Raw genomic sequence first — 26,300 nt, forward strand, 5'->3', positions numbered from 1 at the left:
TTTTCATTCTAAATATTATGCTAGACAAGTGTGCACATAAGGAATAATTTACTAAGTGCTGTTAAATTATTATTGAAAATGAATGTACACAGGTGATATGCAGCCACACCAATTCATTCAACACCTTGAGACATGGACTATCCAAAATCGAGTACGTACTTATTTTGTATGTACGTTCTATATAATATATGGAGTATGAATATAATTTTGACCTACTACACTCTCCGTATTCTCATTATCATGTGACCTACCAGCATCAGTTGCCTTGCTTCAGTCATTTACAAATCCTCTCCTGTGTCCTCATGGAATAGTAAAGTATCCATCGTATGCAGACCTCAGAATCTCACCAAAAATAGTAGGTCATCTTGGTTACTTTTTGCCAACTACAGGTCCTTCTCAAAAAATTAGCATATTGTGATAAAGTTCATTATTTTCCATAATGTAATGATTAAAAGTAAACTTTCATATATTTTCGATTCATTGCACACCAACTGAAATATTTCAGGTCTTTTATTGTTTTAATACTGATGATTTTGGCATACTGTTCATGAAAACCTAAAATTAGCATATTTCATCCGACCAATAAAAGAAAAGTGTTTTTAATACAAAAAAAGTCAACCTTCAAATAATTATGTTCAGTTATGCACTCAATACTTGGTCGGGAATCCTTTTGCAGAAATGACTGCTTCAATGCGGCGTGGCATGGAGGCAATCAGCCTGTGGCACTGCTGAGGTGTTATGGAGGCCCAGGATGCTTCGATAGCGGCCTTAAGCTCATCCAGAGTGTTGGGTCTTGCATCTCAACTTTCTCTTCACAAAATCCCACAGATTCTCTATGGGGTTCAGATCAGGAGAGTTGGCAGGCCAATTGAGCACAGTAATATCATGGTCAGTAAACCATTTACCAGTGGTTTCGGCACTGTGAGCAGGTGCCAGGTCGTGCTGAAAAACGAAATCTTCATCTCCATAAAGCTTTTCAGCAGATGGGAGCATAAAGTGCTTCAAAATCTCCTGATAGCTAGCTGCATTGACCCTGCCCTTGATAAAACACAGTGGACCAACACCAGCAGCTGACATGGCACCGCAGACCATCACTGACTGTGGGTACTTGACACTGGACTTCAGGCATTTCCTTCTCCCCAGTCTTCCTCCAGACTCTGGCACCTTGATTTCCGAATGACATGCTAAATTTGCTTTCATCCGAAAAAAGTACTTTGGACCACTGAGCAACAGTCCAGTGCTGCTTCTCTGTAGCCCAAAAGTGGCTTGACCTGGGGAATGCGGCACCTGTAGCCCATTTCCTGCACACGCCTGTGCACAGTGGCTCTGGATGTTTCTACTCCAGACTCAGTCCACTGCTTCCGCAGGTCCCCCAAGGTCTGGAATCGGTCCTTCTCAACAATCTTCCTCAGGGTCCGGTCACCTCTTCTCGTTGTGCAGCGTTTTTTGCCACACTTTTCCTTCCCACAGACTTCCCACTGGGGTGCCTTGATACAGCACTCTGGGAACAGCCTATTCGTTCAGAAATTTCTTTCTGTGTCTTACCCTCTCGCTTGAGGGTGTCAATGATGGCCTTCTGGACAGCAGTCAGGTCGGCAGTCTTACCCATGATTGCGGTTTTGAGTAATGAACCAGGATGGGAGTTTTTAAAAGCCTCAGGAATCTTTAGCAGGTGTTTAGAGTTAATTAGTTGATTCAGATGATTAGGTTAATAGCTCGTTTAGAGAACCTTTTCATGATATGCTAATTTTTTGAGATAGGAATTTGGGGTTTTCATGAGCTGTATGCCAAAATCATCAGTATTAAAACAATAAAAGACCTGAAATATTTCAGTTGGAGTGCAATGAATCTAAAATATATGAAAGTTTAATTTTTATCATTACATTATGGAAAATAATGAACTTTATCACAATATGCTACTTTTTTTTAAAAAAGGACCTGTATTTTAGAGTTCAGACATAGGCCTATATATTTGGTCACATGCTGTTTTTTGCCTATTATAGCAGGGAAGTATGCAATTTCAGTTGCAGCTATTGATTAGATGTTTTATTTCAAGACATTTATCAGGTTTGTTTTCTTTAAACTATTGTGTGTAGTATAGAACCAATTTTTATGCAATTTCATCACAATCCTCAGTTGCTTATTCCAAAACATTTAAACGTAGGCGTGGGCCAGATATTTATAAAATTCTGTCATGAAACTCTAGATGGTGCAGGTGAATAGGCCCTCAACCTGCTTGCAATCACATCATTATCATTAAGGCACAGCTGATTGGTTCCTGCTGTATTAGTAGCCAATGAGCTTGCATGCTCAACCTTCAAATACTTGATTAGCATTTGCCTTAGCACTGCAGTACGCTTTCAGAAACCCTCCAACATCCCCAGCTCCACCTGTATATATCTGCTACGAGCAATTCATGTATACTATATTGTACATGTCTTACTTGCTCACAGCAGTGTGTTGTCTTGGCAATAGCATATGTTCCATACCTACAGCAGCAGCGTAGCAGATCTATTCTGCCAAGACCAAAACATACCAACATTGTCATACACATTAACAATCTGTGAGTTGCCATGACAAAAATGCAGTTATGAGAGAGATAAAGCATGCGTGTATTACCCAAGTCTGCGGCTCTCAGAAGTGTTCAGCAGCAGCATTTCCAATAGCTGAGCTGCAAGTTTAACTGCTTAAAAAAGGTGAGATTATTACCTTACTGAAAAAATGTCATGTAGTTGCTAGAAATTTTATTGACAAAGTCAACCACCGGGCAGTGCTAAAAAAAACAAGCATGTTGTGCAGATATGTTTCTGGAAAATAAGGTTGCAGTTTTTTTGCCCTAAATGCAGATTCTGGCCTATTAACAAAAAGGGGGGGAAAGGCTTCCATTGAGTCAAATAGGTCATATCTGTAATGTGCTGAAGAGATTAATGATGCCCTTTGTTTCCAGTTACTTAATTCGGTAAAAGTCTGATTTTAAGCCCAGGCGTTGTTCAGTTCCGATGTATGACAGCGATTATATGGTAATGTGAGGCGTTTACAGATTAAATCTTTCTTTAACCCCCAGATCTGCACATTGGAACACATTGGACCGCTCTGATTTTATCAAACATAATTCATATTTAGGATTTTTTTTTATTTTTATGAAAAGGATGATTATTCAGAATGATTACAACTATGATAACATCAGTACCTCTACAATAGCCATTGACAGTAATGAATGAGCACTTATGAAATCGCGACCACAAACAAGCTGCTGTGCCTGTGTGGGTCCAATGAACATCAGAGATGTCTGAACAGCATTTGGAAGTGTTGCAACAACACGACTGTTGTCTTCTAAAACAACCGTATGGACAAAGAGAAGAGCTTGGGAGAAAATCGCGTTAGTTGTGTGCTAGCTTGTATGTAAATATTAAGCCTACCTGTTGAGACGTCAATGATAATCTGCTATGTTACATACCTGTTGTAATGACTGACACTTGTATGTGATTATTTTTAAGGCTGCCTTTCTGTACACCTGGCTGGAGGACAGCCGATGAAAATTAGCACTTTTGAGCTAACTCGGGTACATTTGCATTATTGTAATGTTGATTAATGTACATTGTCCTCTTTTAAACAAACAAACAAACAAACACCAATCAGACATATAATTACTTGTAACATGTAATGCTTTATGCTTAGTAATGGACCTTCCACCAAAAAGCAGGAAAGGTCTCAGTTACCATGGATACCACCAACTGATAAGACAGTTTAAAAGAATGAAAAACAAGGGCCATGGGAAGACCCATAACCTTAAACAGACTCATTATTTAATAGAAAAACTGTTCTATAAATGAACATGCACCCCAGGACATTGTGCGTATGAATATAACTATCTTGTAAAAGTGTTTTTTGTATAGTTATATCTCATTGCATATATTATATCTCATATCTTAAACTACTAGTTAAAGAGTTAATTTACCGATTAGCATATGGCTTTGTATCAGTAGAAACCCTGGAGTATACACCCCCCCATATCCCCCCAAAACAAGAGATTTATGCATTTTATTTCTGGAAAAATTCACCAGATGATGCAAATTGACGGTATATGCATCACCTGAGGAATTTTTGGCCAAAGGCTAAACACTACAGCCAGCAGAGGGAGCCATTTCCGCATGTTTTCAATCCGCTCATGGGGGATGGGAGATCACACTCACAGCTCAGTTTCGTTTGCAGCTCCGTTTATTCATGTAAACAGAGCTATGCTGAGCAATGTAAGTGTTTTAACTTCTCAAATTAATTTCTATGAAAGTTAAGCTTCCAAAGGCATGAACTGAAAACGCACCAGACTGAACACGCACTGTGAATGTATATGCTGCAAGCCGGTCGCGATTACCTCAGCTCTCATCACAAGAGCTCATTCGGCTCATTCATGGCGGTGAATGTAATCTGACTCCTGCATTGCAGGGACCTGCACAGGTTGCCCGGGCAACTGCCCACATGCCTTTCTCGACTTCATGTTGCTCTTCAGAGGTGGAAAAAAATAAATTAAAAAAATCGTACAATGGATGCAGAATTTGCAGACCTAGATGCAAATGTTTTTTTTTTTTTTTTTTTTGTTTTGCCTCATTCAATATATTCGGGCACCCATCCAAAAGTGAAAGTCAGTAGGGGAAGGGCAAACTGTTTACGTGGCTGCAGCGCTGCACGAGACCGGCACCTGAGCTGAACCTAATGTTTACACTTCCCCATTAGATCATGTGAGGTGCTCCTCCTGGCATGATATTCTTAATTTCTTGTAGTGTGCAATGTGCTACAATTTTTTCAAATCTTATTGTGTGTGCACATGTTTGAGATTTGAGAGTCTTTTATTAAGATTGTAGAAACAGTTTTGTTTGTCTCTAAATTCTTGAGTGAACAACCATCCATTCCATCTATTATCTTCCGCTTATCCAGGGCCAGGTCACAGGGGCAACAGTCTAAGCAGAGATGCCCAGACTTCCATCTCTCTAGCCACTTCCTCAAGCTCCTCCGGGGGAACCCCGAGGCGTTCCCAGGCCAGCCGGGAGACATAATCCCTCCAGCATGTCCTGGGTCTTCCCCGGGGCCTCCTCCCGGTGGGACGTGCCCGGAACACCTCCCTGGGAAGGCGTCCAGGAGGCATCCAAAATAGATGCCCGAGCCACCTCAGCTGGCTCCTCTCGATGTGAAGGAGCAATGGCTCTGCTCTGAGCTCCTCCCGAGTGACCGAGCTTCTCACCCTATCTCTAAGGGAGCGCCCAGCCACCCAGCGGAGAAAGCTCATTTCAGCCGCCTGTATCCGGGATCTTGTCCTTTCGGTCCTGACCCACAGCTCATGATCATAGGTGAGAGTAGGAACGTAGATTTACCAGTAAATCGAGAGCATCGCCTTACGGCTCAGCTCCTTCTTCACCACGACAGATCGGTACATTGCCCGCATTACTGCAGATGCTGTTAATCTCCCGTTCCATCCTTCCCTCACTCGTGAACAAGACCCCAAGATACTTAAACTCCTCCACTTGAGGCAAGAACTCTCCACCAACCTGAAGTGAGCAAGCTACCCTTTTCCGACTGAGAACCAGGCCTCGTACTTGGAGGTGCTGATTCTCATCCCAGCCGCTTCACAATCGGCTGCAAACCGTCCCAGTGCATGCTGAAGGTCCTGGTCTGAGGTTGCCAGCATGACAACATCATCTGCAAAGAGCAGTGACGAAATCGCATGGTCCCCAAACTGGACACTCTCCGGCCCTTGGCTGGGTCTAGAAATTCTGTCCATAAAAATTATGAACAGAACCGGTGACAAAGGGGAGCCCTGCCGGAGACCAACATGCACCGGGAACAAATTTGACTTACTGCCGGCAATGTGAACCAAGCTCCTGCTCTGGTCGTAAAGGGACCTTACAGCCCAAAGCAAGAGGCCCCGGACCCCATACTCCCAGAGCACCCTCCACAGGGTGCCACGAGGAACACAGTCGAATGCTTTCTCCAAATCCACAAATATATAGAGCTGGTCCAGGGTTCCACGACTGGGACGAAAACCACACTGCTCCTCCTGAATCCGAGTTTCCACTATCGGTCGAATTCTCCTCTCCAGTAACCTAACATAGACTTTCCCAGGGATGCTGAGAAGTGTGAGTGAACAACATTTTTCCTAAATGTATTTTAGATTTATAGTTGGGGTTTGAATGTCCTTGTTGAACCTGCAAAAGCACAATGAGACAGGAGGAGTGAAGTACTACCCTCTGGTGTTAAGACTGCAGAAGCACATGTACAATAAATAAATACATTTGGAGGGAAAAAAACAGCTCTGAGATGCTCCCAGAAAACTACTTCTGAGCTGCCTGAAGAATGGTGAAATAGAAATGTCTCTAGAAAATGTAAAATTATAAAGTTTAAAGGAAATACAGAATGTGTTTAAAGGACTGACGCATTATCAAGTGTTTGATTTTTATTTTATTTGATGTTGAATGTGTAAAACCAATAACAGCCAAATGGGTCCAGGTATTCTCATATTTGTACTTTTGCTTAGAAATATGTAAAGGTTACCAATTTGAACTAATGTGACTGTTTGAGGAGCTAGAATAAGATATCAAATATAACATACTTGTTTGTTTATTGATAAAAGACATTTTATTGTTATAGATCATGAACATACGGTTTTAAAATAAAGAGCTACAAAATACTGTGCCTCTTTATAAAATTACAGTAAGTATTGATCCTCACTCGTATGAATTAACTGTATGAATTACTTGAACGAAGTGTCAAACCTCTGAAGAGCAGCTATGTGGTTCTTGCTGTTCTTCATCAATCCATGATGAAGACTCATCTGTCCCAAAGTAACGGTCTCCAAAGTCCCCTTTAAGGACAGCAAAGATTTTAGTACACAGTGTAGTTCTTCTACTTCTTTCTTCTTCTTATATTTAGATATGCTACCATTCAAAGATTTGGGTTTGGTCAGAATTGATATTATTTATATTTAAATAAGGTCACATTAAATAACTTTAACAATAACGTTAACGTAATTAACAATGAGCAATACATTTGTTACCATATTTAGTCACAGTAGCCTTTAACATCAGTTAATAAAAAAAATACAACTGTTCATTGTAAATTCATGTTAGCTCAGGTCCATTAAATAATAATTTAATGCATAAAATAATTAATAATGTATTAGTAAATGTTAAAATTATATGTTATAATAAATTAAACAAATGTAGTTCACTAATGGAACCATGTTGTACATTGTTTTTAAATGTTTAAATGTTTCCTGCTCATCGAATAAAAACACTGATATTGTGAAATACTTATATTTCTTATAATATATTTTAAAATGTAATTTATTCTTGTGATGGCAAAGCTGAATCAGCATCATTTCTCTAGTCTTCCGTGCCACAAGATCCTTTAGAAATCATTCATATATGATGATCTGCTGCTCAAGAAACATGTTATTGTTATCAATGTTGAAAACAGTTGTGCAGCTTAATATATTGTAGAACTGTGATGCAGTTTTTTCAAGGTTCTTTGATGAATAGAAAGTTCAAAATATCAGTGTTAACTTGAAATATAAATCTTTCTTTTTATAAATTATAAAATTGTCTGAAATTATTACATTTTCTGATCAGTTGCATACTTGCTGATTTAAGGTATTCTTTTCTTTTAACAAAAAAATCTTACTGACCCTAAACATTTGAATGGTAGTTCATCTATGTCAGGAAGACTCACCTATCCCTGGGATGACATGAAGAAAGTCATCTATGCTCTTGTCCACAGCAGTGGTGATGATTTTGACACGAGGAAAGGCGTAAGCCACTGAGTGAACTCCCAACTCCGCCATCAGCAGAGACACCAACACGATCTTGTCTTCCTGGACATCATGGTCCTGTATATAAACATACACACGCTCACATTCAACAAATGAAAACCATTCAAACATTTTAACAAGGAATTCTGCCATCTAATTACTTTATTTCCAGAGAAGAGAGTCAAAATATAGTGTCTGAACTATACACCCGGCCAGGATTTGCACATTGTGGAATGAACAAGGTCTACAGCCACATACCAGCAACACCCTCACTGCCATCATGGCTGCAGCTCCAGTGGAAACGGTGCTATCCATCAAAATCACATGGTCCTCACTGATGTCTCTGGGCAGTCGCAGGTAGTGCAGCTAAATGGAAGGGGAGGGTGTCTTAGTTACTACGGAAACGAAGTGAGAAAGAGGGAACCACAGCCACCAAAAAGAATGAAACTGAGGAGTCAGGAGATCTCTGTTACCACGGAGACAGAGACCAACAGGCAAAATGGACAAACAGGGTTTGAGGAGAGCTGAGAAGAAAATTCCTCAAATATAAACAAAAAAGCATAATGTGAATCCATCTGTGGCCAGAAAATATAAATAGAGACTGTAAAAAATGTTTTGTCAATCGTCAATGCTCGTATGGTTGAATTTGCCTGAATTTCATCTGTGTATAGGCTCTCTCCCGTATCCCCAAATCATACAACATACATACATACATACTATATAGACTGTGAAAAAAGATGGATGACACACCTTCACTTTCTACCATTGTAGAAAAGTGAAGCCACCGATGTCCAAATATGGCGCTGACATCTTAGAGCCTGAGTCTATGCAGTAGTGAGCGTGAAGTGGAGATCAAATCGTTTTGGCTTCACTTTTCAGCACTTCTATGGCACACTTGGTACATACTAAAGTCCCTTTCAAGGGCCTGGTCCCAAATGGCACCCGAAACACTCGCGGTCTTTCTCCCAATGAACATATGCAGTCCTAAGCGCAAATCCCAGGTTTCTATTTGAACCGGAGCTTCTAACGACAGCTGCAGTGGCGCAATGACTTTACCAATCAGCGATTGGCTCTTTTACTTAGAAGGCTCCCATTCATAAGTAATAGGAGTGAACCTTTCTATATCTATGGTCTTTGTACATACATACAACCTCATCATATTAGCTACTAGAAACCCTATATTGTGCACATACACTGACAGACAAATATACTCACAGTTGTTTTTGTTAGACAGAATTACCATACTGTTCCCTGCTATTCACCTAATCATTTTCACAGTTTCTTTATTCATTATTCATTTTCTATTAGACGCTTTATCTGCAACATTGAAAACTTATTTCTCTGTGTACAGCACCAAAGCTTATGCGGCTGATGCCAACTTACCATACAGTACAGTCTGCAAAGTGTCCAAATTCACACAGTGTTCACCCAGCTTAAGATTTAGTACTACGACCTCATAAGAGAGACAGGCTTCATTATATTCATTCTGTCATTGTCTTGTTACCTCTGGTTCTCCTGAATCCAGATTCGTCTGGATCAGAATCTTGCCAATACGGACGTCTTTGCACACGGCTCTTAGTGCCGGCTCCATGGTCTCACCTGCCCGAAGAACAGACACACCTGTGATCTAGAAAACAGAAAGACAGGTGCTACAAAACCAAGATGATTCCAATCAAGTAAGAAATGTTAAAATACTGAAAGAAAGGCACACAAAATTTACCCCTTTCCCACTAAATCTGTGTCCATTATACTCATGACCTTGTGGTGTTTGGATGGTACAGGCCTGTAAAAAGGACAGATATTTTTGTGATGAAGGATGACAACAGATCAGCAAAAAAGACACATGAGTTAAATATTTACATTAAAGTGGTTAATGTTATAGATAACATTAATATTATCTATAAACCATATATTTATACAATATTATTTATTTAAAAAAAAGTACAATTATGACTTTCAAAACAGCAGGAAAATTAATTGCGATAAATTATAAATAATAAGAAATAATATGATTAGTCTTGCCGATTAATTAACTGACAGATAATGTAATTAATTGAATCAAAGGTTTTATTGATATACGTTTGATTATTAATTTTTCAAATGATTAATTAACTGGCATATAAAGTAATTCATTCAAATAATATTTTATTGACATGCGTGACTAATTATAATTGATTTATTTTATTAATTGGCTTATTTAATTAATCAGAATACATTTTTATTTATAATGTGTGAATTAGCAATGTGTGGGATATCTCATACCAGTGACAAATTCCTTGTATATTTTGCATACTTGGCCAATAATGTTGATTTAAAATTAATTCAAATTCAACTGGCATATTCATTTAAAAATGTATTGACATATGTGTGGTTATAAGCAAATAATAATAAAAAAATGTTGCATTTTTCATTCTTTGTCAGACAGGACAGTAGAGACTGACAGGAAAGCATGGGGTGGAGAAGGGGGAACGGGACCGGCAAAGGACCTTGAGTCAGGATTTGAACTCGGGTTGCACTATGTGTCAGTGTGCAAACCACTAGGCCATCAGCGCTGACTATAAGCTAATGATTTGATTAAATAAATAGCAGGTCATTTAATAAAAATCTTTAATTGAGCACTAGGTATAATTTAAACCACAGTAAACTCAGTTTTGATCGCACAATCATATCAAAGTCTGGCAAAAAAAATACAATTAGCGGCACATAGACAGAAATACACCCACATACCTTTGAGGGCAAGAAAGACAGTGCGTGTTCAATCAGCAGCCGCATCAGTCTCTTTGAGTAGAAGATGAACTCGTCACGGCTGGTGTCTTTGTTCCTAAAAACAAACAGAAAAATTAAGGAGGAGTGCATAAGAGACACAGAGAAAAGGTTAAAGCAGTCATTAGCCTGATTCACACATGTGAGGAATTCTGAATGGCACCAGCTACAGATTAATGGATTCCAAAACACATTTCAACAACAAGCATCAACTTCTTAAAGGTCCCGTTCTTTGCGTGTTTTTGAAGCTTTGATTATGTTTACAGTGTGCAATATAACATGAGTTCATGTTTCGTGTGTAAAAAAACAGTATTTTTCACACAATTTACTTATCTGTACAGCGCTGTTTCCTCTGTCCTAAAAACGGCCTGATGATTTCCTTGTTCTATGAAGTCCCTCCTTCAGAAACACGTAACGAGTTCTGATTGGGCCAGCGCTTCCCGTGTTGTGATTGGACAGCAGCTTAGCGCACTTTGCCCGGAAAGGTCCCGCCTCTTACCATAACGGGGAGATGCAAGCACTGAATTCGCGCTCTTCTCCACGTGGGAGAGCAACAAGACCACGCCCCCTATTTTGCGTGTTCTTGTGGGCGGAGGGTTAGTCAACAAACGGTTCTAGTGATGTCATTACATCCCTGCACTTCCTGCTGTAGTCCAAACCGGCCGTTCACTGTAGGCTTTGAAAGGGAACTTCTGTTAAATAAAATATCTCGCTTGGCATTGAACTTTGAGCTTTATCATTTTACAGGTATTATTTATGCTCTAACAGCAACATTACACACTAACTAAAGTTTGAAAGATGGAATCGCGAAGAACGGGACCTACGAGGCTAATCTTTTGATGTGTTTGATGAGATCTGATTCATATGACACTCACCACTCACCTGATGATGGTGTGGAGACCTCTGACCTGTGGCGTGCTTTCCAACACACTGAGAGTCTGAGGGAGCGGCTGGGACTGATGGGCCGTGGCCAGGAGCGCCCTGTGTGTATGTGTAATTATGAAAGAGAAGGGATATTAAGCAAATCAGCAGTCAAAGAAAAAAATGTGATTCAAATACAAATACAAATGAAGGCCATTTGTACACCGGGACATACCATTTCTAACAATGATTGTAGCACTAAAGGAGCTATGTGGGTCATTTGCATGTTCATACACACATACATACGTACATATATATATATATATATATATATACACACACACACACAAATACACACTGATCAGGCATAACATTATGACCACTGAGAGGTGAAGTGAATAACACTGAGTATCTCTTAATCACGGCACCTGTTGTGGGTGGGATATACTAGGCAGCAATTGAACATTTGGTCCTCAAAGTTGATGTGTTAAAAGCAGGAACATTTTTGAGAGTTTGACAAGGGCCAAATTGTGATGGGTAGATGACTGTGTCAGAGCATCTCCAAAACTGCAGCTCTTGTGGGGTGTTCCCGGTCTGCAATGGGCGGTATTGATCAAAAATGGTCCAAGGAAGGAATGGTGCGACAGGGTCATGGCTCAGTTATGCATGTGGAGACCGAAAGCTCTGTAGCTAAGATAGTTCATGAAGCTAATGATAGTTCTGATAGAGAGGTGTCAGAATTCACTGTTCCATATAGGGCTACATAGCTACAGACCAGTCAGTGCAATGCCTTGGGCAATGTTCTGGTGGGAAACCTCGGGTCCTGACATCCATATATTTTGGTACTTTGACACGTACCACCTACCGAAGCATTGTTGCAGACCATGTACACCCTTTCATGGAAATGGTATTTCCTCTTTCCTCTTTCAGCAGGATAATGCACCCTGCCACAAAGCAAAAATGGCTCAGGAATGGTTTGAGGAGCACAACAATGAGTTTGAGGTGCTGACTTGGCCTCCAAATTCCCCAGATCTCAATCCAATCAAGCATCTATGGGATGTGCTGAACAAACAAGTCCGATCCATGGAGGACCCACCTCACAATTTACAGGACTCAAAGGATCTGCTGCTAACATCTTGGTGACAGATACCACAGCACACCTTCAGGGGTCTAGTGGAGTCCATGCCTTGAAGGGTCAGGGATTTTTTGGCAACAAAAGGGGGACCAACACAATATTAGGTCATAATATTATGCCTGATCTGTGTGTGTATGTGTGTTATATATATTTATATAAGATTCATATACATTTATATAACAATGATATACGTGATCATTGTAAATGTATGAGTAAAAAACTTCTCTACCTGACACTAATCTCACGCTGCCGAGAGAACGCATGCAACAGAACAGAGATGAAAAATCAGTCCAAAAACAGTGAAAGAGTTAGAAGGCTGAGAGAAGTTTCCTGTCCTTAATACGTTATTCTATGATAACTACTTCATTGTACCAAACTGTGTAATACAAATACATACAAAAAATAGAAGTTGCAGAACTTCTATTTATAGACAGAGGGCGCCATTTCTGTGTGTAGTGTGTGGAAAGGTGAAAAAAAACTGAAAAAGTCCATTCAACACGGCACGTTCCCTTAGATTTTCTTGATTAGTTTAAGAATAAACCCTGTACATCTACACTAAAACATCTCAGTTTTACATGATGAACACTAAATAAAAAAGTGTTTGGTTTTTCTTTTTCTTTAATATATCTTGTCTAGGGCAGACTACCTATGTGAACAGAAAAAATAGGTTAACAATTCCTCTTTGGCTGGAACAATGGATAAGATTGTTTCATATGATAATTTCCCACAATGCCCCTTTCCACTTACCTCTTCTAGCTGGCTGTGAACATGCTGAACGATCAGGTCAATGGCCACCATGTTACCCCCACCTGTGTTTGCAGGAGAGAAGTGAGAAATTGTAGCATCTGTATTCAAAAAGCAATGGTAACTAAAGGAATGAAATATTGACCTCACCACGTGGCACTACAATGTCTGCAAGTCGCATGGTGGGCTCTATGTACTGCTCAAAGGCTGGTTTTACAAACTTATTGTATTGTTTAATCACGCCCTCAATGTCACGTCCTCTCTCTGTGATGTCCCTCCTCAGCCGCCGTACAAGCCGAATATCAGAATCTGTATCTACAAAAATCTTCATGTCCATCAGCTGCAAAAAACACAAGTTGACTGAAGAAATATTTTGTTTTCAGTTGTAGATATAATGAAAGAGTCATAAATATTTCAATTTTCTCTAAACAAATGCACATACCTGCAAAATGTTAATTTTGACAACTTTTAAGAATATACTAGCATATAAATATTAGCTAAAACCTAATCAATATGGACTAAAAAGCCATAAAAGACGCATTTTCATTTCATGGCTCTTTAAGATGGATTTGTGATAAATGGTCCCTCATCATCTCCCTTACGTCATCACAAAAACATTTTTTATCACTTTGTTTACTTTGTATTTTTTATCAGAATTTAAACATTGAGAAACCGAAACATTTCATAATACCTGCAAGAGCTCTTTGTCTGCAAAGGACAAGATCCCTTCAAAGATAATGACGCTGGCACCATAGACATTTTTCTGGAAGAGGGAGGAAAAAGTAAACACCATTAACAACAGAATTTTTTTGCTTTATCTGTATGGTTGGTATCTGGGAAATATGCAAAACAGCTGTCACACACACTCACCCATTCTTTCTGTCGTCCATGTGTAGTGAAGTCATACACTGGGATTTTTACACTTTTCCCCTGTTTAAGTTTCCGCAGCGTGGTCCCAAGCAGCTCAAAGTCGAAAGCTCCCGGATGGTCAAAGTTATAATCGTTATTGGCTGCTAGAGCTTGTTCCTCTGGAGACAGAACCTGCAGATGGGTAACATAAAGGTTGCATGTTTGAGCGATGGTGGGGGCGCCACAGACACAGGAAAGATCACAATCACCCTATCACCATATGTGCTTCAACATATTTATATTCTAATCACATAAACCATGGCATCTGACGAAGAAGGCTGTTGATATCATGTGTAAAAACGTGATGAGTTACATCCAATTTTTATATATATATATATATATATATATATATATATATATATATATATATATATATATATATATATATATATATATATATATATATATATATATATATGTATATATATATATATATATATATGTATATATATATATATATATATATATATATATAAATAGTAATAGTTTGCAAAAATATGAAAATTCTGTCATTCATGTTATATTGTTTTTTCCCTTCTCATAAATGTGGATAAAAAAACATACAACACAACCAGTGTAGTCTATTTTTAGTCAATAAAGGCATAAATCTGAAATATATATATATATATATATATATATATATTTTTGGTGACTTAAAAACATTCTGCATGGTCAATGAAGTTCAATTCCTGAACAGATGGCTCTAAGGAGCCAGTTATTTTTTGATAACCGTAAGTAAATAATGTCAATTAAATTTGTTCCTGCAAACAACATTAATAAGAAGTGAGACTTCACAGTGGATATAACCTTGCAGAAACAAATCTCCAAAGCGACCATTTTGATGCTATACACTGCCCGGCCAAAAAAAGGTCGGGATTTAATTTGGATTGGTTTGGATTTAAATTAGCAAATGCTTAAGAGTCAATGACTGGATCATTATTGCAGTGATTTTTTATGTTTCTAGCATGTTATATGTGTAGCAAAAGCTCTTTCAACCCTAATTGATGGATTGTATAGCTTTACAAAAATCACTGCAATAATGATCCAGTCATTGACTCTTAAGCATTTGCCAATTTAAATCCAAACAGCGATTTTTTTTTGGCCGGGCAGTGTATATAACGATTAAATGTGACAGGCTGAACGGTTTAGACTGATTCACACAGAGATACGTGAGGAAGGAGAAGGATTAAAAGGACTTTCAGAAGCACTTGATTTACCAGATCAACTTTGCTCATTCAGATTTCCCACTCAAAGTAACACACACATATGACCAAACTTCCATCCCATAAACACAAAAACATCCTCACCTTATAAAATGAGTCCATAGATAGTAGAACAACCCAAGGAACGTCCAAAGATTCGATTATTTTATTGGCTACAGTAGTTTTTCCAGAGGAACTGCCTCCACACAGACCTGTAAGAACATTATTACTTATTTAGAATTTCATATTTAGTATTTAAGTTCAAACCTAATAGAGAACAAGCTGAGCCAATACTGAAAGTCTTATATCTTAATATCTCTATTTGAATGATCATCAGAAAGTTTCTGATCACTCTTCCATCTACTCGTACCAATGACAAAGGCCTCTTTAAACTGGGCTCCATGTTCGTTGTACCAGGGCGGTCTGCCGGCTGTGTAGATGGTACGTGTGCCCGTGCGAAGCAGTGGAGGTTCTGTTTTTCCCAGAGTGCTGCTCTTCCTGCGAGAGGTGCTGACCGTGGGGAGGAGCCGGTCCAGAGAATCTTCACCACTCCCACTAGACCAAAAAAAAAAAAAAAAAAGAATTATTCCATTATAAAATACATCCATTTGGATACTTGTGGGCTAGTGCTAACCAACCAGCAGTAATATACTGTAAGACATTTATAGGCTGATTTCTCCAAACAGTGTAAACAATGTTTCTCAGTCAGCGTTGCTCATTGTCTGACCACACAACAGCAACAGCAGCTCAACCAATGAGTTAGTTAGTACTTTTTGTTAGCTAATGTTTTTGGTGCTCCTAGAGACAAATTATCACTAAATATAATAAATAAATAAATAAATAAATAAATATATATATATATATATATATATATATATATATATATATATATATATATATATATATATATATATATATATATATATATATATATTATTCTGTGCCCTCAACAACACAACAAAGCATGTTGCACAGATCTGAATGAGAAAACAAAATCTAATATTTAAAAAAACAAGTAATCAGTGATTTTTTCTCCATAAAATCATGACAAGTTTATAATAAAGACATATTATATAACTTTTTTAATGTCTGCAGGATGTAAAAAAAATAAAAATAATAATAATTATATTATATACAATAGTGTATAACTCCTTTAAACTCATTGCAAATAATTTTGTTATTATTAAATCAATTCTGTTCTTATTAATTTTGAGGAATACTGAATATGTTTTGTGCAAGTGACATGGGTAAATGCATGCTCACATTTAGTCTAAAACTACCAAAATTCACACAACGCCTCTGCACTCAGGATTTCTCCCAACATGGCAACAGGAGAGCTGTTTAGTATTTGCTGTGCGAGTAAACCTCACTCCTCTGATCTCAAGAGATGCCCTAATGACTGATGCTAGAGGTGCATCAGTCATTAGAGTCAGTCATGATTCAGAATCATTCATGATTCGGATCGCCAATGTCACGTGATTTCAGCAGTCTGTATTGTCACATAAGGACTACTTTGATGATGTTTTTATTCCCTGTCTGGACATGGACAGTATAGTGTGCATACACTTCCATACGCTCTCAGACTAAATATAAAATATCTTAAACTGTGTTCTGGAGATGAACGGAGGTCTTAGGGGTGGGGAACGACATTAGGGGGAGTCATTAATGACATCGATTTAATTTTTGGATGAATTGACCCTTTAAGTAGCAGGTTTAAAATCAGCAACCAAGAGATCTTTCCGCCATCGCGTCAGCATCACACAGAACCTGTCTCCCTCATGCTTTGCATCAGCATGAGTGACTAAATCAGGGCACTAGTTACAGCACATTCAAAATAGCTAAACAACACAGCCAAATGGAAAGGTGCTGAAATAAAAAAAAAAGACTCAAAATCTAGACTCTTCTCTTAACAATGATTTACTCTTTAACTGTATGCTGCTCTGTTCAGATTATACTCAAGCGAGTGGACAAAAGGACATTTGATTAACCTTTTAAATACTAAACAGTGCATTTAATAACTCACCCTCCATTTATACGGAGAGCCCAGCAGCCTGATATTCTGGCCCCTGTGTATCCGGGCAGCGTGCTCATATCAGCTGAGAAAACCTGATGGCTGTCTTCCATATAAGCAATAAAGGTCGCATTCTCATCGAAGCTCAAACAGCCCAACACAGATAAACCAGCTAATAATCACAGCTGAAGCACAAAGCCTGGGTCACGGAGAGGGCGGACATCATACCGCTTCTAATGCACTGGCAAAATCACACGCCTGCTTTAAGAAAAGACTAGATTCAACACAGCCCACCTCTGTTTGAAAGTTAGCCGACTACTAATGTCTTCAAGAAACCTTTTAATTAATAGAAAAACAGCTTGTCTTTGTGTCTGGATACTGGCTCGCTCAGTGTGTGGGCTTGATGGAATAAGAGGATCAGTTCTACAGGTGAGTGGATGGAAAGTATTAATAGAACCAGGAACCAGGAAACAGAGAGAGAGAGAGAGAGAGAGAGAGAGAGAGAGAGAGAGAGAGAGAGAGAGAGAGAGAGAGAGAGAGAGAGAGAGAGAGAGAGAGAGAGAGAGAGAGGTTTAGAAAAAACTTTATTTTTACTTTTTACTTGTTACAAACATGATGTCTTAAAAACAAAACATAAAAAAAAAAAAAAACTTTTTTTTTTTTTTTTTTTTCCTTCTTCTTCTAAAACCCTAAAACCAACTGATCATCATGTACAACACATAAAACCTCCTTAAAACACCATGTTTCACAAAAAGCAGGAATATTATTGGTAAGACTGTAATATGCAAACTCAGTTCTCAATCTTGCTGCCACCATCCACATCAGCATCACTTTTGGATCTGTCGCCGCCAACCCTAGACCTTTATTCTTTCTGGTCTTCCATATAGCCATTTTTGCTGTCCCTATTAAATAATTCAATAAAACTACTCTCTTCCTTAAAACAAAACTATACTTCAACCCTCCAATAAAGACCTGATCATTAAAATCCCCTGTAAAACCATTAAACCAAATTTTTAGTAACTGAAAAAGATTATTTAATCTACCACATTTTAAAAACAGATGTTCTAAATCTTCTCCCTCACCACAAAACCTGCACTGCCCCCCCACCGCTGGATTCAGGTGTGCCACGTGTCTGTCCGTAGCTATGGCCCCGTGGATAATCCTCCACTGCAGATCAGCAGTACGCTTCTCTACAGGGGGTTTATACAGGGTCCTCCACCTGTCTCGCACAAGGAATTCTGGTCCCAACAAACCTGGCCATCTGGAGGCTTTCTGTCGCTTTAGTGACCGCTGATGCATCACTTTAACCGTAGAGTGATAGAGCGCCTTCTTTGAAACATTGTCCAAATACTCCAGTTGAGGTGTCCGAGAGTTCAGGATTGAATTGGCGACTTCACCCTCGTCCTCGTCACTCATTAGCAGTGAAATGTCAATTCTTGGAAATTCTGGTTTGCCACTATGGTTATCCATTTGTCCTCTTGCCATGTTCTCTCCATACATGTTTTTTACCACCATGGAAATTTCTTCTATCAGCTTAGATGCAAGTCTCTGTGACTGTAGGCCCGTAATTCCTTGAATAACTCCCACCGCTTTCCATCCATCTTTATCCATGAGTTGACCCAGCTTCACAATCCCCTTCCCAATGAGACAGGTTTTGACAGTCACTGATGATAAAAGTCTTGTCTGGATCATATTGTTAAAAAATAAAGGTTCCTCCGGAGCCCATTGAGCAGAACTGCTCCAATCTCTGTCCATTTTAAAAACACTCCTCCACACATAAAACATTGTCTGATAAAAAGGTGTAATTCCAGAAAGATTCATTTCTTCCAACCTCATTAAAAACAGGTGTTTGTCCAGTCCGAGACCCCCTGCCCTCTGTAAAATGGCACACGCAGTGTGGGTCCACAACAACTCTTTGTGATACAAGAGTCTCTTTGCTGCTTGCAGTCTAAAAGCATTGATCCTGCTCTTGACATCCACCAGTCCATGTCCTCCCTCACAGACTGGCAAGTAGATCCCCGATGCCCGGATCCAGTGCTCACCACTCCAGAAGAAGTTCACCAGCTTTCTTTGTATTTCACATATAACTTCTTCCGGTGGATCCAGGACTGCACACCTGTGCCACAGGACAGAAGCTGCCAGGTTGTTGGCAACCAGAACTCGACCTCTGTAGGACAACTGTGGTAATAGCCGTTCCCACTTAGACAACCGGCCAGACACCTTCTCCAGCAAACCCTCCCAGTTCTTCATCTGATACTGCGCACTACCAATAAAAACCCCTAAAACCTTTAACCCTTCTCTTCTCCACCTTAAGCCACCTGGAAGTGTTGGACATCCCGTCTCTTCCCACCTGCCTATAATATACGCCTCACTTTTCTCCCAGTTCACTTTGGCTGTAGATGCCTTTTCATATAAAACAATGTTTTTATTTAATCTTCTAATGTCTTCCTGCCTTGTAATAAAAACAGTGATGTCATCTGCATAAGCTGATAATACCAAATTCGCACTTTCACCCCCATTTTGAATCTCTACACCTTTTAGGTCTTTTTTCAGTCTGTGTAACAACGGTTCAATCATCAGACTGTATAACTGACCAGATAACGGACAGCCCTGTCGAATCCCTCGACCAATAGGAACGGGAGCGCTTAGACCCCCACCAGCCTTAACCATAATACATACATCAGAATATAACAACTTTACATATGATAACATAATTTCACCAAACCCAAAGTTTTTTAAAACATTGAAAAGATACCCATGATCGACCCTATCAAATGCCTTTTCCTGATCTAATGATAAAATACCCAGATTAATATTATTAAGATGGCCAAAATCAACTAAATCCCTTAACAGATATATATTATCTAAAATTGACCTCTCTGGGACACAGTACGTTTGCTCTTTCTCAATTAAAAACTGTAAACAATGTTTGATTCTGTTAGAAAGACATTTGGATAAAATCTTATAGTCCAAGCATAAAAGAGACACCGGTCTCCAGTTCTTCAGGCAGCATAAATCCCCTTTTTTTGGAAGCAAAGATAAAACTGCACGGCGACAGCTTACAGGTAGTGACTTTTCTTTAAAACAACTTAAAAATACTTCATGTAAATCCTCTCCTATAATAGTCCAAAACTGTTTATAAAACTCCACAGGCAGTCCATCTATTCCCGGAGAGCGTCCCGAGGACAGTTGCTGCATCGCCTCCGTTAGCTCCTCAAAACTGATCTCATTGTCCAGCCATTCCTTCTGTTCATCAGGTAACTTTGGCAAGTCTTGGAGTAATTCCGCAGCACTGTTAGAATCACAAGATTCTTTGCTGTATAGCTTCCCATAAAAGTCAACTGCCATTCTTTTTATTTCCACTGGGTCAGTTGTTATGGATCCATCAGTACGTCGCAGGTGAAACATGTGTTTTTGTTGTACATTTTTCTTCTCTAAATTAAAAAAATAGGAGGTGGGAGCATCCATGTCTTTGATGGAGCAGTATCTTGCTCTGATCAGTGCCCCCTTCGTCTGTTCCTGTAGAAAAGATCCAAGCTCCATTCTTTTCTTTTTCAGAAAGTCCTTCTGCACCGCTCCAGGATCATCCATAAGGCTTTTTTCTAATTTCATAATGTCTTTCTCCAGTCCTTTTATTGTTGTTTTAATACGTGATGAAGAGTGCAGGGTATAGTTCTGACAAAAGACTCGTATTTGAGCTTTACCCACGTCCCACCACTGACTCAGACTCTCAAAAGAACTCTTCTTCACTCGCCATTCATCCCAAAACAATCTAAATCTTTCAGTAAACAAAACATCTTGTAAAAGTTTGGTGTTAAAATGCCAATAATAAGTTTTTTTTGACAGTTCTTTCAGATTTAAAACTAGACTAACCATATGATGGTCTGAAAAGCCATTGGGTGAATGAAAAACATTTGCTACTCTATTATTCCATGTTTTTGTAAGATAAAAACGGTCCAATCGAGCCCCACAAATCACATTATCAGTCACTTTAACCCATGTGTACTGCCTTTCCTTCTTATTCCTCATTCTCCATACATCCATCAAAACATTTTTTCCCATTATTTTAGAAAGTACTAAGCTGGATTGGTGATGTGGTTCCACTCCATTCCTATCAACAGTAAAATCCGTTGTACAGTTCCAATCTCCCCCCAAAACAACACACACACCATCATTAATCGTCTTTAACGCTTCATTTAGTTTTATAAAAACCTTCACCCTTTCCGACCCGTTATTTGGGGCATAAACATTAACAAAAGCAAACAAAAAACCACAAAACTCTATCTTTGTTAATAAAATCCTCCCTTTCTCAATTTCCTCCACAGCTAAAATGTTAAAATTCATATTCTTTGAGAATAAAATAGCAACCCCAGCACTATTGCTTGAGCCATGACTTAAAACTAGCTTCCCACCCCACCACATACCCCACTCCACCTCATTATTAACGTCAGTGTGTGTTTCCTGTAGGAAAGCAACATTAATTTGTTTTATCTTTAAAAACTCTGAAACTACTGCTACTACTACTAACTACTACTACTGCCAACCTTCAGACACTCCATAGAGAAGAGAAAGAGAGAAAAAAGGGACAGAAACAGAAGAAACCATAGTGAAAAAGACACTCTTTGTAACTTATCCATTTTTTTAATTATTCGAAGCACTAGACCTGCCTTGACGTAACTTCGTTAAAATTTTCTTTAGACGAAATCTCTTTTTCTTGCTTAGCTCATCAAAGCTTACTGTTCTTTGCAACAAAGTGGCTGAAGCAATAAATTTATCCAAATCCGGGAAAAAATCACTGACTTCCACCACTTTCCCAAAAGTAACATCCAAAAATTCATTTATTTCTTGCAGTGTGTAGACATTTTCCACAACCTGGGAACCAACTTCAGAAACATCTGAAAGAGCATCATCGTTGTCATTACTCATTATAGACCCCTGTGATGTTTCTAATTGAGTCTCAATTCCATTTCCACCATCCTCAACAAACACCATTTCTCCACTTACTCCCGCCGTAACCTCATCCTCGTTTGTCATTACCATTTCCTCAGCAATAACTATTTCTCCACTTCGTCCCGCCGTAACCTCACCTTCATCTGCCATCACCAAATCCTCACCAATCACTGTTTCTCCACTTCCTCCCGCCGTAACCTCACCTTCATCTGTCATCCCCCTTTCCTCAGTATTTCTGTTTTGGTCCACAGTAACAGTAGACCTCACCTTACCTACAACACCAGCAGCACCACCACCATCACCACCATCATCATCCTCATGCACCTCACTCTCCACCTGAGGCTGTTCTTCCCTTTCCTTTGATCCCTCACCTGCAGCATCAGCACCCTGCTGTGTATTCTCCCTGACCTGACTTTTGTGTGGACACACCACCCTTTTATGCCCAACGTCTCCACATTCAAAGCATTTCATGCTTCCACTACTCGCATACACCTGATAAGATTTCCCTTCATGCCACAGTCTAAAAGAAACATTCAAATCCGGTTCGCTCAGAAACATAAAAACTTGTCGCCTGAATGACAATACATGCTTTAAAGCCGCATTTTTACAACCAAGTGAAACCATTTTGATCGGGCTAGCGAACTTCCCGTAGCTCGCCAGAGATCGTTCAATCTCGCTGTTTTTAATGAAAGGTGGGACATTTGAGATTGTAACTCTCGTCGTCGGTGTAACCAGCGGTGAAACGGTAATAAAAGCGCCACTTACCACAACACCGTTGCTTATCAGCCGACTGACCAAGACTTCCTCCTTCACAAAGATCACTACTGCCTTGCTCATACGGGAGGCCGAGCAGATGTTTTCGTACCCGATCTGCTCGCCCGCTGCCAGTAAAACATCCTCCACCGTGACGCCAGGTTCAACCATACACCTGACGCCATGACGGAGCGAGAGAGACGCCGCTCCACTCTCAGGGAGGGACGCCATCCCGACTCCGCCACACCCTACACCAACACTATAACTTACTTTTCCTAAAATAAATCAATAAACTAATCCGTTATAACTTCAAAGTAAAGAGAAAAGAAAAGGAAAAAATAAACCATTAGACGCACTCTCCCCGTGTTCACCCTCACACGCACTCACACACTCCCAGCATGCAGAGAGAGAGAGAGAGAGAGAGAGAGAGAGAGAGAGAGAGAGAGAGAGAGAGAGAGAGAGAGAGAGAGAGAGAGAGAGAGAGAGAGAGAGAGAGAGAGAGAGAGAGAGAGAGAGAGAGAGAGAGAGAGAGAGAGAGAGAGAGAGAGAGAGAGAGAGAGAGAGAGAGAGAGACCATGAGGACAGCTTAACTGCTGAGGTCTCAGTTATGGTTTATCAATTAAGTGTCAATTTGGGCTCAGATGTTTCTCCTACAATCCCTTAGGTCAAATAAATGTATACAAAAATTAGACAATGGTTTATACAATAATATAACCTGTAGAGCTAAAACCAAATGGAGAGCAAAGCGCAGATAAGTTGTGCTTGGGAGATTTTTGTTTTCACAATATGAGACAAAGTCTACTTATAGTATTTTCACTTCTGACATTCTAGAGAAGACACACGAATTTACTGACTTATTTTTTCTCAGGAGAAAAATACATAAGAAAGGGGAGATCATAAATCGACTTTTTATATGCTATCACAAGGGTTCCCAAACTGGAGTATGAGGGGATCGCAGTGGGTTTGTGAATTGATGAAAAGCCAATACTTAATTAAAGCATAATAATATAAAATTAAAATAAATGATACAAAAACAATCAAAATAAAATGCTTAATAAAAAAAAGAGAATATTTTATTTTACTAATACTGTGTTTGACCCCTTTTCGCCTTCAGAACTGCCTTAATTCTCCATCGCATTGATTCAACAAGGTGCTGAAATCATTCTTTAGAAATGTTAGCCCATATTGATAGGATAGCATCTTGCAGTTGATGGAGATTTGTGGGAAGCACATCTAGGGCATGAAGCTCCCGTTCCACCACATCCCAAAGATGCTCTATTGGGCTGAGATCTGGTGACTGTGGGGGCCATTTTAGTACAGTGAACTCATTGTCATGTTCAAGAAACCAATTTAAAATGGTTTGAGCTTTGTGACATGGTGCATTATCCTAAGTAGCCATCAGAGGATGGGTACATGGTGGTGATAAAGGGATGGACATGGTCAGAAACAATGCTCAGGTAGGCTGTGTCATTTAAACGATGCCCAATTGGCACTAAGGGGCCTAAAGTGTGCCAAGAAAACATCCCCCACACCATTACACCACCACCACCAGCCTGCACAGTGGTAACAAGGGATGATGGATCCATGTTCTCATTCTGTTTACACCAAATTCTGACTCTACCATCTAAATGTCTCAACATAAATCGAGACTCATCAGACCAGGCAACATTTTTCCACTCTTCAACTGTCCAATTTTGGTGAGGTCGTGCAAATTGTAGCATCTTTTCCCTATTTGTAGTGGAGATGAGTGGTACCCGGTGGGGTCTTCTGCTGTTGTAGCCCATCCGCCTCAAGGTTGTGCGTGTTGTGGCTTCACAAATGCTTTGCTGCATACCTCGGTTGTATTGAGTGGTTATTTCAGTCAAAGTTGCTCTTCTATCAGCTTGAATCAGTCGGCCCATTCTCCTCTGACCTCTAGCATCAACAAGGCATTTTCGCCCACAGGACTGCCGTATACTGGATGTTTTTCCCTTTTCACACCATTCTTTGTAAACCCCAGAAATGGTTGTGCGTGAAAATCCCAGTAACTGAGCAGATTGTTAAATACTCAGACCGGCCCGTCTGGCACCAACAACCATGCCACGCTCAAAATTGCTTAAATCACCTTTCTTTCCCATTCTGACATTCAGTTTGGAGTTCAGGAGATTGTCTTGACCAGGACCACACCCCTAAATGCATTGAAGCAACTACCATGTGATTGGTTGATTAGATAATTGCATTAATGAGAAATTGAACAGATGTTCCTAATAATCCTTTAGGTGAGTGTATATTTATATCATACAATATCGTACATGTATATCATATAATATATATCATATATTATAAAAGACCTATAGGGTGAATTAAAACAGGCTATAGTCTACCACCTGGTATTGTAAATAATTTTTACACCCCAATAATAATACGTTTATTACGATATCTCAAAGGTCAAATCTCGGTTGTTGATCTGTTAGGATGTTGTCTCTCCATGGTGCACTAATGGGAACACACGTAGTGCTAGCAGAGAGACCTTAGTCTATAGTTCATTAGGCCTATAATAATAACGCGTCATTAGCGCGCAGCAGAAACTGGGACAGGAGGGAAGGAAGGGGGTTAACTAACACAATGCTGATTTATGTTCGTATGATGATTAATTTTCTTTCATCATCAGAGCAAAAAAAAAGTCCTATTCCACTCTCTGATGAATAACCATTCTATATACAATGCCAAAAAATGTAGAATTTATGGCTCGATGTGGGTCAATATCAACGTGTCTAGCAACGTAGGGAAGAGGAGGTAGCCTACACCTGCGATGAAACGCACTGACGCTGTCCAATATAATTTATTGCAGGCCTATATGTTTTTAAACTAACATATGGCTAGCAGACGGCTGTGTTGTGATACCTGTTCGATCGGCTTGAGTTTTTCCTCCCGCACTCCATCTCACACACAACATTCTCCACTCAGATCCGACTCGCCATGAAGCTGGATTGGACTGTCAGCTGTTATTACCTCGCGAAACGCATTGTGGGAAATGTAGTTCCTGTCCTGTGACTAGTGTGGGTCATTCTTTCTTACAATTCAGTGTAGGTAAGTTTAGGTCCCAAATAAAAGCATTTATCTATATATGGTAGGTGACCACTATTTTAGAAGTTATTGTTTCAAAAAAAAAAAAAACACAATTTAGTCATTCAG

General features: G+C 39.4%; 1 protein-coding gene across 1 annotated transcript; it reads right to left on the bottom strand.

Annotated features, from left to right (window-relative positions):
- Positions 1-3,356: 3,356 nt before the first annotated feature.
- Positions 3,357-26,127, bottom strand: uckl1a (uridine-cytidine kinase 1-like 1a). Its single transcript, XM_067413871.1, has 16 exons — positions 26,010-26,127; positions 15,783-15,967; positions 15,518-15,624; positions 14,172-14,342; positions 13,993-14,064; positions 13,452-13,641; positions 13,305-13,366; positions 12,787-12,803; positions 11,444-11,542; positions 10,526-10,619; positions 9,519-9,581; positions 9,303-9,425; positions 8,057-8,164; positions 7,720-7,876; positions 6,765-6,853; positions 3,357-6,197 (listed from the first exon to the last, which is right to left on the bottom strand). The coding sequence occupies exons 1-16, from the start codon at positions 26,045-26,047 to the stop codon at positions 6,096-6,098; spliced, it is 1,677 nt and encodes a 558-aa protein (XP_067269972.1). The 5' UTR covers positions 26,048-26,127; the 3' UTR covers positions 3,357-6,095.
- Positions 26,128-26,300: the final 173 nt, after the last annotated feature.

Source organism: Pseudorasbora parva, chromosome 13 (assembly GCF_024679245.1).
Source record: "Pseudorasbora parva isolate DD20220531a chromosome 13, ASM2467924v1, whole genome shotgun sequence".
Classification (NCBI taxonomy): Eukaryota; Metazoa; Chordata; class Actinopteri; order Cypriniformes; family Gobionidae; genus Pseudorasbora; species Pseudorasbora parva.